The 18214-nt window shown below is 36.4% G+C and overlaps 1 protein-coding gene across 1 annotated transcript in view; it reads right to left on the minus strand.

The window, feature by feature from the left end:
• Positions 1–18214, minus strand: part of TBC1D5 (TBC1 domain family member 5) — a 293599-nt gene that overhangs the window by 5875 nt on the left and 269510 nt on the right. Inside the window, exons 19-21 of the mRNA XM_052695951.1 lie at positions 17299–17398; positions 3600–3679; positions 2693–2869 (exon numbers count right to left, since the gene is read on the minus strand). Coding sequence (XP_052551911.1) covers positions 2693–2869; positions 3600–3679; positions 17299–17398 — 357 coding nt within the window. The remainder of the gene's footprint in view (positions 1–2692; positions 2870–3599; positions 3680–17298; positions 17399–18214) is intronic.

Here is an 18214-nt window from a genome sequence, read left to right on the forward strand (position 1 = left end):
ATTCTGCCACAGGAATTATGACACAATTGCCCAGCAAGATCAATATTTTCTTTGCTTGGCATCTCCAAGGTTGGCTAACAGGCTGTCTACCTTATGGCAGTGAACTCCAGCAAGGACGCCTGATTAGAAGCACTTTGTGCTGGTGCTGTAAATTCACAAGTTCTGCTTAAAAAAAAATTGGTTTTGCATAGCAAAATTTTGCAAAGCATCTTGTTCCCTAATGAAGGGAAAAGAAAAAGAACCACTCATCCTAAATTCTTTTTGTCAGTGTTGGGCTTTGCAACACTATTTTTCATTCTAACAATACTTCCTGTTTGAGTTAAAGAGATCAACAGATCCCTGAAGAATCAGACAAGCAGCAGACTACATATATTGACTCAAAAATGATATAAAAAGGACCTCCTGTAAACGTCTGCTTACCCCTATATCACAGTGGTATTTTGGTACTTTTTCCAGAGGTAAAATACCTCCTCCCTCCTTGTTCTGCCTATTTCAGGAAACTCATGCTGACGTGAACCATGTTTTCTCCCATCTGCTGCCACTACTGAATAAATGAAAAATGACAGAATTATACTTCCGGTAGCTTTGAAAGTTAACAACCTTACGCCCATTGCCATATGGCTTCTCCAAACATTTTTTCCTGATGAATATCAGCTCCTAGCACTGGGCTTATTTCAATCTCCTTCATACTGTGAATGAGTTAAAACTAACCATAAGAACACAATTCAAGAAAGCTGAGAAGAACGGCAGCTCATTTTGCCTCCTTCTCTGAATTGACATAAAGGCAAGATAATGTGTTAATTATCATTCATTATTTAGCAACAGAAGCCTTCTGTTTGTCAACCGCACACTGCTACCAAAGCCAAACATTCCAACAAATGCTCTACTTCTCTGAGCCTTTTATCTTCATTTTTCGCATTTTTAATTTTGCAGCTTTCATTTCCAAAGAAGGGCTGTATCCTTATCTTCACTTTCCAGAAAAGAGCTTGAGGCAAAAAAGAAGATTTAGAAGATGAAAATTCATACCTATGTTACAACCACGCACAAAAGACTCCATTACATGATAGCTACACCTGTACCTTTTCCTGCTGTTCCAGAATTGTCCCTATAATTTCACTAGAGAAAAATTTCTATGGCAAGTCACATTAAACATAATCAAAGTCACAAAAACTGCAAATACAGTAAATTTTCTTTAGAAAGAAATGCATTAAGAGAACTAGAGATGGTTGGAATTCTTAAGCCCCCTGCAGCTCTCCATAATTGCTCCCAGATAGACCTACATGGCAGTCCATTTTCTTCACCAGAACTAAAAGGCAGTGATGTGGCCTAGTTTAGGCCAACAGTTAACTCTGAGTTAGCATTGCTCAGTTTAGAGGCACGTATCCTGACTACACACTGGGATGAGCCCTCAAAGTTTCCATTGGAAAGAAACCTTCACAGAGCAAGCTTCAGCTGCCCACTGCCAGTGCTCAGAATGCAATGCCCAAGCACTTCTGCTGAGTGATAGGTGTCTGAGTTAGGGCTTCTCCAGCACACAGTAACACTGCACGCTGTTAGCTCATATGGCATTCTATCTTCCAGTTTCTATAATAAATCCAAATAAAAATAGTAAAAAAATACTATCTGCCATTTCTGTGTGGAAGTAAAAAATACTTTTTAGTAAAAAAGCTAGGAAATAAAATGAAAATTAGGACATCATTATGCTCCAACTTGCTACCATCAGTTTTTTTTTCAGCCTGTGAATCTGCCAGTACTAAGTAAAAAAAAAAATAATATTTTCAGTATCAAAATATAAGTAAAATATTATTTATATTTGTTTACTCCTAAAATGATCTAAATCAGCAGGATTGTGTATCATAAATCAAAGCAACTGTGCTATTATTTGAGAATAAATAATTCAAAATGAGTTCCTAGGTCGACTTGTCAGGAGTTAACTTGATTGCAGACTGAGCTAGACTGTGGTGACAGTGGTGCCACTTTGTCAGCTGTGGCCTGGCAGATGAGTCTAAGATGGAAAAGGATATAGAAATATGCATATAAAAAAGCAATTGCTTTGAAGATCACATTTGAGTCAGACTGAGTTTTAGATAAAGATGGAAGTTTTACCTTTAGAGAAAAATAACTGTGTGTGTGAATGTGTCCTGTTACTGAATGCTTTGTATGTGAAAATATTTACTGATTCCAGGAGAAAGTCAATACAATGAAGTAGAAGGTAAAACTAACCTCCTTGCTATTTCCTTTTCGGCACTGGCCAAGGATACACTGCAATGCAGACAATCAGCTCTTACATAATGGAAGGACAATAAGAGCAATCAATTGATATGGGATTATTTGCCTCCAGTTTTGAGATGTTTGTAGGAAATTAACCTCAGAAGTAGATTTAAAAATCTGAAAGAAGAACTACTCTCAGCAAACAATGCAAACATTTTTACTTCTATATCTGTATGTGGAGTATAACGCTACAGTAGAAGAATTGATGCAAATAATCATGGTTCCATATGAACCAGAAAACTTGGGTCTCACAGCTTAAGGCCAGACCATCTCAGCAAGAAATAAGTTGTGTTTCTGACAGAACTCATCTTTTTTTACAGGGTGAGTGTGCTGTAAATGGTGTGCCTCATGCAGTGTCAGCCATGCCAAAGAAATGTAAGACTAATTCCATCAGCAGACTGTTCGAAATACTTTATCTTACCTGTCGTCCTGAGATCAACTGTTGCTTTGTCATTACGGGTCCCTTCAGGATATCACCAGTCCCTTTGTTCTGACTGTTGGAGCAGTAATGGTCATCTGCTATCGTGATTTGCTCATTTTCTTCAGCTTCCAGTTGGCTCTGGTTGAAACGCAGGGAACCCTTCAGAATATCTTTGATCTGTTGTTGAATGGGAGAGGAAAAACCGTAAGTTAGAAGTCTGGGGGAATTCTGAATTTTTTAAAGCTCTATGCACAGTGCTTTCAAACACTATTTCCCCATAACCATCTCTTTGATGATAGGAAATAAGCCAGTCTTAATATCTATATAGGCTAAAGATGTAAAGATGTAAATATAATTGCAATGTTGTTGTTACAGAGACTGGAAAACAAATCTAAAAAGAATGAAACTGCTGATGTTTCCACTTATAGATGTAGCATGTCACATAATTCCTGATAAAATGAATTTCCAGGGAGTAGAATATAGTAAAATCAGAGCTTCAGATGCTCATTAGCATTCTCATTTTATATATGTAGCACTTTTTCTTTAGATTGAATGACACTCAAGTGGCAACTCAATAAAATAATGGGGACATAAATACGATTATTACACAGCATGCACATGTTGCACTAAGAAAAATGCTGAAGTTGGAACTGTGTTGCCTCATCTCTTTTTCAAGGCCTCTCCAGAACAATTCAGGCAGCAGACACTGTGCAAGTTATTTGAACTCCTTATAGCTCAGTTTTGCTTTCTAAATAAAAGTGCTCTGCAATGCTCAATGCATTAGTATTAGTAAAACAGCTATAACAGAAAATAAAACAGCAGTATACAAAGGCAATTAAAAAAGGGGAAAAAAGAGGAGTAATAGTGCAGAGGGATACAAAAAGGTTAAGTTAAGCAATCATTATACCTGCTTCAAACCAGCCAAGGAAACCAGAATTTCATCTTCTTTTTCCAAGTGTTCTTGTAATATGACTTCCTGAATATTTCCTGCAACACCAAAACAAAAAAAAAGGTAAAGAGAGAACATTCCCTAAATAACCTCTAATGTGCTGCCAACTTACCACTGATTTACATCCTCATAATGAAACCTTGTGACCTGCAAACACAATTTCAGACAGACCTGGAGGCTGACAACCTTATTAGCTCTAGAAGTGGGGCCAGCAAAACACATCAGTGTTGCCAGGTTCCTGCTGGTCCTGCACTTTTGCTAGACCTCTACTGCCCCAAGGTACTGAGGGCTCATTGCTTATGGGCTCTAGAATAAAACATTGGCCTCTGTGGCCAATGGAATTACTTCCATCTTTGAGCAGGAGGTCAGCAATTTTCATTTAGATCCCGGCCACTGCAAACACTGGAATACTCTTTTTCTCTATAACACGACTCACAGCCTTTTCAGTCCCTTCCTTTAGATGAAAAACTCAGGGCTGAGCAAAATTCATGAGGCAGGAGGAGATGTGCAATACTGCCATTTCAGAAGACACCTGTCTTCTGTTTCTACAGTGGTCCTCCAAGGAGTATTTCAAGAAGCTGGTATATGGTGCATGCCATATACATCAGAGATGGAGCTGCAGTGGTTTTCCCTACACCAGGGAAGTTCTACACTATCCTGACTTGCAGTCCAAACCAGCCTCAAGAACTGTGCAAAATCTTTATCTACGGCATTCCCCAGCCTCCTAACTGCTCCTTTCCTCCTCAAGCCTTAAACACCAGTCAATCTTAACAAACCATTTACAATGAGAGATAGTATCTTTCAATTGAAAATTAAAGGACACTCTTTTGTGCCACTGGTGTCTTAAATACATAGAGCTAAGTCCAAATCCTTCAGTGATGTCCATCTGGGAACAAAGATTTGCTGCTCATAAATATCTGTAACCTAGGTGCTAAACAACTAGAGCTTTGTACCATTATGTGGACACATTTCATTTGTTTGTTGTTAAAACTGTCTTACAGGTTTAGGGCCCCAATCAGTGAAAGGCCAAAAAAAAGAACACTGACAAGGATAAATATGAAGACACTGACAACTTAGCGTGTGAGGTTTCATGTTAAAAACATTGTGCAATATGGTTTAAGTTTTGTGTTTACAGAAGGAACAGCGAAAGAATGAGATGTGGAGACTGGACTAGATGAGAATGCAAAGGTAGAAATGTGGATTTAAAACTCGCCTATAAATAAGTTTGAAATTGTGTGCGGGCCAGAAATTAGTAGTAGGTATAAATGATGAACAGGAAGGACAATGAAGGAAAAGGATCCAAACCTAAACTATAAATGAACTTGTAGAGAAGCTATCTGTGAAGAAGAAGGAATAAAAGAGCTGTTGAAGGCAACACCAGACGAGTTCTGAAAGGCAATATGATCAAGGTCAAGAGCAATGATGGGGTACTAGGATGACTCAGCCTTGCATAGAGTGCATCTGAACAACGAGATCCAAGTTTACACTATTTAGCACTTATTATTTATCATACAACAGGAGAAGATTCCAGCAGCAATGAAATCAAACAGTGCAATTGAACAAAGTCTGGCATGAATCTTACACCAGAAAGATATCAAGGCTAGAAATAATGTGAAATTAGATCTTTCCTCAAATAGATAGCATTGCGAATTGAGAGAAAGGATAAAAAAACAACATTGCTTTCTCTTTTAATATCTCTTACACATACTTAGTCCTATCCTTCAACTTGGTAAATAAAATACATAAACATTTACTTATAAAATTATACTTCAGATAGTGATTTTCCACTGTTCAATAAACAGTAACAATTTTCTACTTTTAAAATGTTCAGATCTTTAAAAATCAGAAGTCCAAAGTTGAAGTCTTCATAGGCAGGAAAATAATACATAATCACAACCCGAATTCAACCATCTTTTCCATTTCTCAGCATTAGAAATAAAAATATATCTGTAGTGACTGATCCTGCACATAAATTACAAACATGCAATTAAGGTATGCATAATGACTAAGCAGATGCACAAGGAAAATAGTTCAAGACAGGCATCAAACCTGCTAAAGATAAACATGGGAGATCTAAAAACAATGGGGAAAATAAAGGAGTGAGAGTAAATGTTGACCTTCCTCATGATGTGGAAATAATCCATTATTATTTCTGTTCTTTACAGATGTTTATAAGTTAGCATTAAAAAAAAAATAAAAATCTATAATTGCAGCCAAAATCAGTTTTTACTGTGAAGAAATGTATTGAGATTTTTAAGAATTTATGAATGGTATGATGAATGTCAGCAGTAAAAATCAATACAAATGTTCGTAATGTTCGTATAATTACATATTTACTTTAGAAAGATTAATACCAGATGTTAGTATTAGTGTCAAAGAAAAAAAGATTGGGAGAAAAGGTTGAAAACACTTCAAAGTTGTCTAATAAAGAATTGTTGCATTTCAAACATTTTCCCTTGAATTTTCAAGTACAAGATGACATAAGTTTTGGATAAAGAGGGCATATTACTATTATCATTATTGTTATTATTACTATCATCATTTTTTAACCAGTTAAAAACATTAGAATATATTTTGGAAGAATGTCCATTGTGAATTTGTTGAAGCACAGTTCTGAACACTCTTCTACTTAGCACAGAAAAAAGTCCAAATGTGCAAATCACTGTAATTAGCCACTTTTCCCCCTGGTAATAGTAGTGACATAAGATCATAAATCGGAATGTCCTTTTCCCTGTGGAACTGGCAATGAATTTTTCTTCTTCTGAATATGTGCTTGTACTGCACCCAGCTTCCTATTTAATACACTCATCCCTTTTGAATGCATAGCTTATTATTTACCAAATAAGTGCTAAGTATGGAGACCAAATTGACCAGAGCTCGCTCATTTTCCCTGGATAATCAGTAAAGGAGTATAATATAAAATCTTTAGAGGAAAGAAGCATAAAGGCAATGTGACTCTGCATGAATGAGTGCCTCTTCAGTCACGTTCTCCTCCCTTGCAATCCAGTTTGGTTGAAGCACTCTATGAGTGCCAGGTAGCATGACATTTGTTATGATATTGCTCTTCTCCTCAGAAGTCAGCAACATTACGCACTGTAATGATGGTCCTCAATCAAGACTCATAAGCTAAGAAATGCTTTTTTATGTAATTCACGAGAATGCATTTTGAAAACTTATCAAATCAGAAGATTCATTGCATTTTGATAGATAACTGACCAGCTAATAACCACTTCCTTAGGGAGATTACACCTTGATATATATTAAAGACAATTGTAACTATAGAGGAATAATATGCAGATGATTGCATTTTTGTCCTTTTCTACAAAATATAGGAGAGTATTCAGTGTTAAGGTGGCAAAGGCTAGCTGAAACAACTGAAGAGTTACGATGAAATAGTTTCCATTTCCTGCTCTTACATTTTACTCAAATTGTAAATAACTTCATATGAAAACTCACTGTAGAAGTACTTCTTTTGAGAAGCAAGATTTCCTCTCCCTAAATTCTAAAATTTAAACTGTATATACACTATAATTTGCTGTACCAAGTTGAAAGGAGGAAGATAATCCACATCAGCCCCTAGCAGTAAAATTAAAGAAGGCTTATGCTCTTTGATGACCGAACTGCTACATATTGCATGCTGGTGAGTACAGTAACTGCTGAGCTCCTCATCCAGGGAAAGGGGCTGTTCAAAAGCTATTACATTTACAGACCAAATTTTCTCTTTGAAGGTGGAAAAGCTGGTATGTTTGGCCTAATTATTTTAGGTACTCATTAAGTAAACTAACAGTCACTGAAAAATAAGCATGGCTTCAAAACAGATACTAGAAACCTACACAGAGCGGTGCTAAATGAGGACAGATAGTAGCACCGGTGGGAAAACTAGTCTGCTGAATGCATCTGTCTCAGACATCTCATGGCTATTCGTGTGAAAGACAAATCTGCACTTCTTCATTTCCACCAGGGAGGTGGGAATTACACAGGCCTATAGTCCTGCAGGATCAAGGCATAACCTGGACTTAACTTTCTACTGACACAGATCATGCGTAGGAGAAGACTGAATCTGGCAATGACCTTATTACCATCACTCTTAGGTTCTTTCCTTTCTCCTATTCCATTGTCTTTTCGCAGTGCATTTCTCTCCAAATTTCCAGTTTAACCCCATCTCTTCCCAGGACCTTCTCAGGAAGGTGCCTTCTGCTGAGAGGAGCTAACTACAAAGAGCTGCAAACTACATTATGAATGATACCTTTCTATTAGTAGTACATGATTAGTGATTTGTGAAAACCAATTGTGCTAGAATAATGTTAAGCCTATGTTTTTCATCCTTGATTCAAAGTCTCAATGCAAAAAGGCATTCTCATTGCAAATGCCATCAGCAGTAAGGGAAGAGATGTGTGCCACTTCAGCACTGTTATATTCCTAATGAAAAAACAAAAAACACCCAAATTCACACAGATATCAAAGCCTTCAAAGAAATCTTGTGTTCCAGTTCTTTATCATTTTTGCAATGAAATATTTCCAAAATTTCCAACATTATACTAGTAATAGCAAGACGTCTTTTTTCATTACCATTAGAAAGCTTTAAGGATGGACTGACATTTCGCTTCTGATAATATTTTTTTCTCTGTCTTTACTGCAAATACTTTATTTCTACTAGAAGTGTTATGGACTTCTGGGAGGAAAATCTGTTCCTTCAAACCTTGTTTTATGTATACATTGTTTTTATGCCAGTGCTAAGGTGTTTAATGACAACAGTGTATACACAGACACTCTGTGATTCCAAAGAGAACACAGAAAAAGCATAGATGTGTGCCTCCCATGACAGGTGTCAGAGCATGCTCTTGATATACAGAAATGATTTTTTTAATAAATTTTGGCCCTGATGGTGGTGAGACTGTGTACTATCCCACACTGCTTACATTCTTGATCATTGATTGTCTTGAGATAAATGACATCTGCACGTCTCATATGCATCCTTCTTTACCTATGACTACAAATACCTACGAGGACCACTACCCTCTGAATTTTTTTGAGCAATGTATTTTTCTGAAAGTTCAAGGTGATTTTTTTATTCTCCTTCCTTCTGTGGAATGGTTGTCTTCCTATTGCTGTTTACATTCACTAGAAATAAAAAAAAAAAACCAACAACCATAGTGTGAAGTGACAAGCAAATGACAATTTGTTCTGCATAAGTGACAATCTTAATAGCCATAAGAAATTGCAGCCTATCCTAAGGGAAAACTGTACTATTTAATTTCCTCACAATCTAAATGATTTAAATTGCAATGGATTGCAAACAATACACTAAAAAATTGCTATGGTTGTGCAAAAGGCAGTTTTTGTAGATCACATAGAGATTTCTAAAATGCAAAGTTGTCTACTCTTTGTATGGCTGAATTAATTAAAACTGCTTTTGATTTTACAAGCAGAATGATTTACTCAAATACCACTGTGGTAAATGCCACATGAAAACATGGATAGATTGAGAGTTTTGACAGCAAACATCCATAAAAGCCTAAAGTTCTATTTAAAACATACTTAAGGACATTTTCTATGATGTGTGTCATCAGTAAAGAAATATGTCAACCTGGAAGGAAAGCTAAAGCATCTAAACTAAAGACTTCTTTATTAAGAAGGAATACTCACTCTGATACAGGTGCTTTCCATTTTCAAGTAGCATAAATAGAGAAATTATGGATCTTAACAACTACAGGACCTTCTGTTCTCCTTACGGGTAGAGTCTGATACAGCACAGATACTAACTTGAACTATTTTGTTTTAGTTACTCAAATGTATTTTTAAACTATTTTTTGGTGATTTTTTGAGACTTTTTTGTTTGCCTCATAGCTATTGCTTCATTTAAGAAATATCAGTCAGCTATTAAATCTAGTCTATGTTCACTGCAGACTGTTGTTTCTAAATCTTTACATCTGTGGCATTTCTGTAAAAGAAGACATTAATGTTATATGTGCCATGAGAAAGTGGGTGCTACACCTAAAACCAATGTTGTGCTCTTTAAGACTTTCTAGATATCCAAAGAGTATATACGGGTTTTGACTAAGATGACTACATGCTCTGTTGTATTGTTCCTTAGATGTTTGATCTCAGAAATGACTGAATTCTACAGTGAGTCCATTCAGTAGCATGATAGCTTCCCATGAAACTGTTTCATCTAGTAGAAGAGACTGCAATTTACATTAGCTTTGACTTAAAAAAAAGAAAGATCTTGTAAGCCCTGAGTCATATTTGTCTCACTTACTCAGAAGTCCTTGGGAGTACATTATTGACAGTAGTGCTGAATTTGTGCCCAGATTAAAACAGAAAAGCACATCAATCCCAGCTGTGAAGTGCAGTTACATTTCCATTAATAAAAATAATTAGAAACATGTTAAAGGAAAGCCATTTTCCTGTTTGCCTTATTTTTCCTCTGCCCTTTTGAATGTCTTGTATGGATTTGATAAATCTGCGCAAATTGACTTCCTGTCTGCTCTTTCTGTAAGTTTTGTTCCTGCTGCTGCTCTGTTCTGAATATAGGGACTTTTCCATGTGACCTGGTTCATTTACTATCTGCAGTCCTCTTCAGTGAAAATGGTTTCTAGCATCATTCAAGTAGCTTCTGTGCTCTTCTCCTAACGATGACAAGTGTTCTCAACATGATGGACAACCATAAATGGCTAAACAAAACATGAAAAGTGAAGGAAATATATTATATATGTCCCTGCTCAGCTGCCTGATTAAATGAAATGTAGATCTTGAGGAGAATGACAGTGACAACAGTATGGTTCAGTTATAAGAATACCAAAGACCTTTATGGAAATAACGGGTAAGTTAACAATTCAGTCATGCTGGAATTTAGTTCTATCAAGGTTTTAGTCCTCTAAAGCTGATATCACAAGACAGATCAAAGCCTAAGAGATGCTGAGAAGGAAAGGGTGCACGGTCAATAGCAGTCAGCAGAAGGGAGATGCTCATCCTACAAAGTTAAAGAAACAACAAATGATGGAAGTAAATACTGTGACAGGAATTTGCTGAAACTTGCAAGGAAAGGTCTTAATGTAGGTAATTATGGAGTATGTAAGCGTCATTATTTTAATCTTCCCATTTTTATCAGGACTGCTGAGATGAAAGGGTTTGTAGGTGCCTATCACAGCTGGACTTTCAGGATTAGCACAGTTGTTAACTGTATGTATTCGACCTTAAGAGTCACCTTCATGGGACAAAAAGGTGTTTTAATTTCATTGAGCACTAAAAATTCTACTTTTATTCTTCCTGGACACACATGTGTATCTGTATCTAGACATAAAAATAGAGTATGACCAGAAGGGAGAGCCTGAAAACAAATTTATATAACAAACATTTGTTTCACAGTAACTACTTCTGTATTGTTAAATAAATCTGTTAGTGCTCTTCATTTATCAGTATTTATTGGATATTTTATATCTTTATTTTTAACCAAGAAGAAACACACTTAGACTCAAAGGGCTGTACAAGGTAAGCCCAGTATGGAACAACTTTTTTCAGAGACCCATCTGAATGTCCTTCTAGCTCACGCATGTCCAATCCACAGCCTGTGGGCTGCATGTGGCCCAGCCCAGCCTGTCTTGTGGCCACCTCCTGCCCTACACCATCATGGTGGTGGCTCTTCCACACTGAGCAGCCCAATTTGGCCCATCGCTCGCAAAGACCATGTGTTGATGTATTGACGTGCAATAGGTACTGTTTGGACTGGAATCAAGACACATGGAGGGCACAGTGCAAGGCTAACTGCAGTTATTAATTGCATGCATTATCATACATTGGCTAAACACAGTTCTGTGAACAGTGAAAAATACGCACCTTGCTTTCTGCTTTGAAAGAAATTTGAGAATAGGTTTCCAGATTGCAAAAAAAATCATGAATTTTTTGGTATATTTGCAACTCCATTTTCAGTTAACATAAACACAACACCTGTGAATTTTGAAATGGAATGTGTAGATTTGCAATCAGACAGTCAGGTAAAAAATATGACACGATCAAGTCCAATCTTACCAGAGAGAAATAACCCTCGCTTCACAATCACACCTTACATGATACTGCTTTTTGGCAGCACGTACATTTGTGAATGGCAGTTTTCAAGGGTGAAGTTCAAGAAGAGTAAAATGTAATTAAAATCTCCAACCTTGGGAGCTCACAAAGACTGGCAATCACTTCCTTTGAACCAGCCCGATGCATCGGTTCCACAAAAAACTGGTTAGATATCCCACTAGTTTTATGGTTTTGTTGCTCTCCTTTGCTTATGTTTTAATTAAAAAAAAAAGAAAAAGGTTTTGTTCCTTATATACTTTAACTATATTATATATACATTATGAGGGCTGCTCTGAAAGTAATGCTTCCTATTTTATTATGTGCTCTTTGTATCTGTTATAGTTTCCATGGAAATAAATAGAAGGCATTACTTTTGGAGCAACCTATGCATATATGGCCCAAGACAATTCTTCACTCAGTGTGGCCCAGGAAAGCCAAAAAGTTGGACTATTCTCTAGCAGTAGTAGTGCCAGTAAGAAGATGAAGCTCATAAAAGCAGGTAGACATATTTATTCTGCATAAACATGGTTATATCTTTGTTGGGTACCTTTGCACATATTTCTAGGGCGTTGTGCAGAACCACGTGAACTTACTCTTTGCAGAGCTGATGTGAGTATACAGGGCTTATTAGCAGAGGTCTGTGCTGTGAGAAAGTAGCTAAATTGCACCTGGACCCTAGCTCACTGTCGAAGCAACCTGCCTGTATTTATCCAGTCCAGCCCTTAAGCAAAAGCAAGAGTGGAATGATCTTAGTTCCTACATTTTCACAACCTGATCAATTACCTATCAGAAAGGAATAGTTTCTATATAAAGATCCACACAGCTGAAAATTTTCTCTCATGAAAAGGACTTGCTGCACTTGCATTTTCACATTCTTGGAGGTCTGAAGCTGCATCTCTGCTGGAAACAAATATTAGGTACTTCAGTTTTAAGAGCAGTGATGACGGATTGGTTCCTGTCTCTTATAAACAGATGACATTTTAAAATTCATCACTTTTGTCTCTGGAGCAAAACTGTCCAACTCATAAACATCTTTCACAACCTCTCATGTTATTACAGGCCATTGGAGGGTTTATGCTTCTCCAGAATTTCTATTGACCTTTTGCTAAAAGTTTGTGCTTTAATCCTGGGTGGGTACTGACAAAAACCAAACCCTAAGGATACCAGAAAAGCAGATGGCACTATTGTTAACTGCAGTTATTTGAACTGCCACATAACAACACTGTGTGGTCTCAGGCCTGAGATGTAATGAAGCTTGGCTGTCTGAGAACCTCGGGACTGACTTCACCAACACTTCAAACTCAACTCATGTCAAATGTGAAGCTCTTCACAGCAGATACTGTGGGACATTTGGAGTGATACTGGGGTGTAAATTTCTTACAGAAATGATTCATGATCTGCTCTAAGACATCAGACAGAGGTCACATTGAACAGGAGAAATATGACATCCGATGGCACCTGCTACCTCAATCCCTTTCTTCTGACACAGTTAAAGAAAAAGAAGAAGCAATTAAAATTATTCAAGAAATAAGTAACTTTATGTTAGGTTACAATACTGCAATATTTAACCAGTACATTACAGCTTTCTGAATCATTGAGCCTTGAGGAGTTTATGAGCACTACAGAAAAGTACCTCAGAAAAAAAAAAGCTGAAGAAAATTACTGTATTAGTGAAGGCACAGGGGATATTACTCCTCAAAAAAGGCCAGTGTGTGTAAAAAAGAAACATCAGAAAAAATATATCTGTGATAATGCTGAAGCAGTAATAGCTGTGGCAAATATATTCTTTCACTGTCAGCTGAGTACTACTCTGCATTTATATTACAAACAAAGCCGCAGGACAGGCTTACAAGATTGCATGCATTTTCATTTCATTAATGGAAAAATGGAACATATGGAATTCTTTCTTTTGAAAGCTATGACAAGCTGGTGGAAAAGGGTGGTAACAGAAGCAAAATCTGCCTTCCTGTCTGTCAGTTTTACATACACAAATTTCAACAATTATCCTTGGAGGCATTAAAAGGCATTCCACCCCAGCAATGCTTCAGTGGTGAAGGGGGATGAAAATTAAAGCCCTTTCTGCTGCACAGCTCTAAGAAGGAGACAAAAACCACGCAATGACTTTCCTCCGTTTTCATGATCAAAAGCCTATTTCTAATTTCAACACATAGCAATCAGTAGTAATATTGCAGAATCAACATTCATTACCATGGTAACATCCCTTGATATTACAAGCAGTTAATTATGTCGTTGCTGTGTGGTTCACCGTATGTGTTATTTGCGGAAGTAGATAAACATTTAATAAAAGCATCTTTCAATACACCAACAAAATAAAAACTGCTTTTCTATCCCTTGTGGTCATTCCTCCTGTCCTATGCAAAAAAAAAAAAAAAAAAAAAAAGAAAAAAAAAAAAAGAAGCACTAATTAAAGGTATTTGCTGAAACCTATAGAAAGGCAAAGTTCTTGGTAAAAAGAAATCTGGTGACTTTATGAGGCAAAAAGTTCTGACTGAGATTTTAATTAAAAAAATAATTTCCTAAAAAGATATCATATAAAGGTATAGTATATAATATAGAATAGTAATATAATTGTATTTCATGCACAGATGTAAATTGCTAGATATAAATTACTAGAAAAACAGAACAGATGACTTCTGATTATCTCAATCATTTCTGAGCTATAACATGACATCTCTATCACATCATAATGTAACTGTCCTGATGGTATTCAGGATCCCCCCTTTAAGAGAAAGCACATCCTACAATTGTTTGGTACTCTCAGTTCATAGTGCCAATTGAGTAGTTCTGTGCTGCACAGTGGATATACATCTCTATAAGCTGGAATTAACACTACATCGTTAAAAAGCAAGCTGCAAATACAATGCAGAAAAAAAGCTAATAATTGAGTAACAAAGTTTGCACAAACTATTTAGAACAGGATTTAAAAAGCAGACCTTAGACAGAACTTAGAAGGAACTTATTTTGGGTGACTCCTCAAGTTTTGCATATCCATATGTTTTTATTAATAATTTAGCCAACTATTAAATGCATGACAGCAGTCTGCATTTCCTAGCAGGTAACAGAGTATATTGCAGAATAACCTGACTTATTCAGCTAAAAAGCCGAATGACAGCAAGTGAATTTCAACATAATCAAATACAAGGAACATAGATGTAAACATTTCCTGATTACACCTGGATGATAAAATCCCGTGTTTAAAAAGCTGTGCGTCACAAAATTTTAAAGATCATAGTGGATTATCACCTGAACCCGTCAAAGTGTACTAATGTCATGCTGCACTACACATGTCAAAAAAGAGGAATTATCATGTGGAAGTAAAGAAATGACCTTCCCTTTGTTAAATTACCACTTTGCTTTGCAGTTGCTAACATAGCATATCCTGACCTGATTAACCCACCAGAAAAAGCATATTGAAAGCCCTAAAAAATTCAAAGGAAGACAATAAAAATGTTCTGCTGTAAAAAGTAACCTATTTAAGAGAATCAAAAAGCGTCCCAGCAAGCAAAGACTGTTGAGAGATTTTGATCACTATGTGTATATAATTCATTGTTATCTGCTCTTGGGTCCAAATACAGTAATTTTCATCGGTAAGAGATACCTGAGGCAGTATTAGACTAGTTACAATAGCAGCCCTTACTAACCTTTCCTCTGACCTAGAAACGACCAGGTATTTTCTGAGTTTTATTTTACTGTCATTTCTTGAAGCAATGAGTAATGGATGGACTCTGCAAACAATCCTTGGGGGTTGCTCGCTGGAACTATTGAGAGTTTTCTTGATCAGCTTGCTGATGTGTGCTGCTCAGATTGCCTGACAGATTTTTGCACAGGTCATACTGGCAAGAGTCTTGGTGGTTTTATTCCTGGCTCCCCATGGGTCATCTGCAAGCTAACCTGCAGACAGCTAAGCTCTTCAGTTTGCAACAAAAGCAGGGACTGGTAAGGTTGGTGGCATCTCGGACTCTCTTGTATTCTATTTATTGTAATTAACTGTTAATTGCTAAAGGATTTATGTGCATTTGTTTAACCTGTTGCCCAGATGCCCTTGCAGAAGGAATACACTACAGCAGAATAAAGCGGCTGTGCTTAAAGGTTTACACTTGGCTTTTGAAGGCTGTGATTCCAAACTTTCAAATAACACAGTATTTATAGCTTTTCCTAGAATCATAACAGTGGCTGCTAAAATTATATGGACACACATAAAAGAAAATGAAAATGCAAGTACAACTCGGATTTCACATCTTTTTGACCTGGTAAATTTAGGTAATGTATATTTAGTTCTACCCACTGAAACACTCAATTTGAAGTTATTTTGTTTCGACTGTGATGTTGCAGGATATAAACAAACTTTGAAATCATTGCACTTGTGCTCTGATTTCTTAATAACGGTGCTTTTTGCACATAACTAAATATAGTAACCTTTGGATTTTGGTTCAACACAGTTTAAAAATACTGCTTTTATCAAAGTCTAGCTAAGTATATTTAATACCTGAATCGACTGAAGCTTTTTGTTTATTTATTTATTTATTTTCTGATTAGTCTTGGCAATATATAAATCAAACTATAGAATGCAATATTTGTTGATTTTCTTCCCAAGGTAGCTTTCATTTTAACATATTTCTTCTGGTCTAAGCAAAACACTACAAAATAGCCAGCCTACAGTAACACATTTTTACAAAATGAAATTGACCAGTGTACACTGTGCAGATGTTATATTTAAAGAAAGTATTTGGATTTTATACAATTATCACTACATGCAACAAGTATGATTCTGGGACTGCTGAATTGCAGACAAGCTCACAGAATGAGATTTGAGTTCCAGCACACCTCTAACAAAACACGAAATCTTTAGAACAAAGACTATCTGTGCTAAAATGACTAATTTTTTCTTAGCACTGTCAGCAGCTAATATACTCTCAAGTTTAATGGTATGACAGTACGATATCGAATCACAGAACCTCAGGGCTCAGGACAACCTCAGGAAAGGACCTCAAGAGATCATTGAGTCCAGCCCCACTACTTAAGCAGTTTCCCTTTACACAAGTAGGCATTCAGGTGCGTCTTGAATATCTCCAGAGATGGATACTCCACAGCCTGTCTGGGCAGCCTGTTCCAGTGCTTCATCACCTTACCATAAAGAAGTTCTTTAGCATGTTAGTATGGAACCTCTTATGTTCAAATTTTACACCATTACTCCTTGTCCCATCAGTACACACCACTGAGATGAGCCTGGCCTTATCCACTTGCAACACATCTTCCTTTATATATTTATAAACATTCATCAGATTCCCGCTCAGTCTTCTTTTCCCCAGCCTGAACAGACCCAGGTTATTCAGCCTTTCCTCATATGGAAGATGGTCCAGATCCTTTATCATCTTTGTGGCCCTCCAACGCACTCCTTCTAGGAGATCTCTGTCTTTTTTGAATAATTGCATACATTAATTCAATTTTTTTTTTTTTTGGTGACATCTAAAATAATATGCAGAGTACTACATAAATATTATTTCTGTTCTAATCCAAACATGAGAAGAGCCTTTGCAAAGATTATTAGGTTAATATAGGGTATGGCACTTACCAAGATGTGTGTTCATCATCTTTGCACAATATTTGCACATGGCTTCCAAGTCGTTTAGCTGCCCTTGTAGGAATGAAATTTGGGCCTCCAATTCCTCCTCCTACAGTAAGCATTAAAAAAACCAACATCTTTATATGACATACAGTAAAATTGGTTATACAACTTTTGAAATGTTTTGGTGTCTTCCAATTTTTCCTACTTCTTTGCTTTTGAGAAAATTTTGGAAATGAGGAGAATCACTTTATAGATGTATTTATTAAAAGACTTGTAAATTCTTTTGTGATTTTATGGATACAGGGCTTAGTATTAATACTTCAGGTTTTTTTAATATTATTTTTTCATCTAAAGAGTCCAACAAACCCCTGCCTACATTCCCATACATTATCCAGGAAAGGTTAAGAATTCACATTTATTTTCCAGGTTACCTATTTGTTTTTGCTTGTACACAGCACAACAGTAATGGCTGAAAAACTCATCAAAGAGAAAAATTCACAGTTCTGTTAGAGTAATTTTTACAGCAATTTCTTTAAAAGCTCAGAAAAATTACTTTTCTATTTCAAGACATATTTAATGAGACCTAATGTTATACCTCAATGATGCACTATCATCATATATTTTGGGATATTTATTTGTGTCACATATGCTCTATATGTATGCAAAACCAGCCAAGGCAACTGGAATTCCACAAAACCTATCACGTAGCGTTTAGGTGAAAACTAATTTAACTCACTGTAATACAGTGACTCTACATTATCAAGTTATTTAATAAAAATACACCAAGTACAATTTAAAATACCATTAAAAAAATTATTTTAAGGCCCAGTGTTAAGCTATATGATCCATATCCGCAATAGAAACTACATCAACCAACAATTTCTCTTTGAACTCTGAACTTTGAACCTTGTTTGCTATTTAC

Source organism: Tympanuchus pallidicinctus, unplaced genomic scaffold, assembly GCF_026119805.1.
Source record: "Tympanuchus pallidicinctus isolate F22 unplaced genomic scaffold, pur_lepc_1.0 scaffold3, whole genome shotgun sequence".
NCBI lineage: Eukaryota > Metazoa > Chordata > Aves > Galliformes > Phasianidae > Tympanuchus > Tympanuchus pallidicinctus.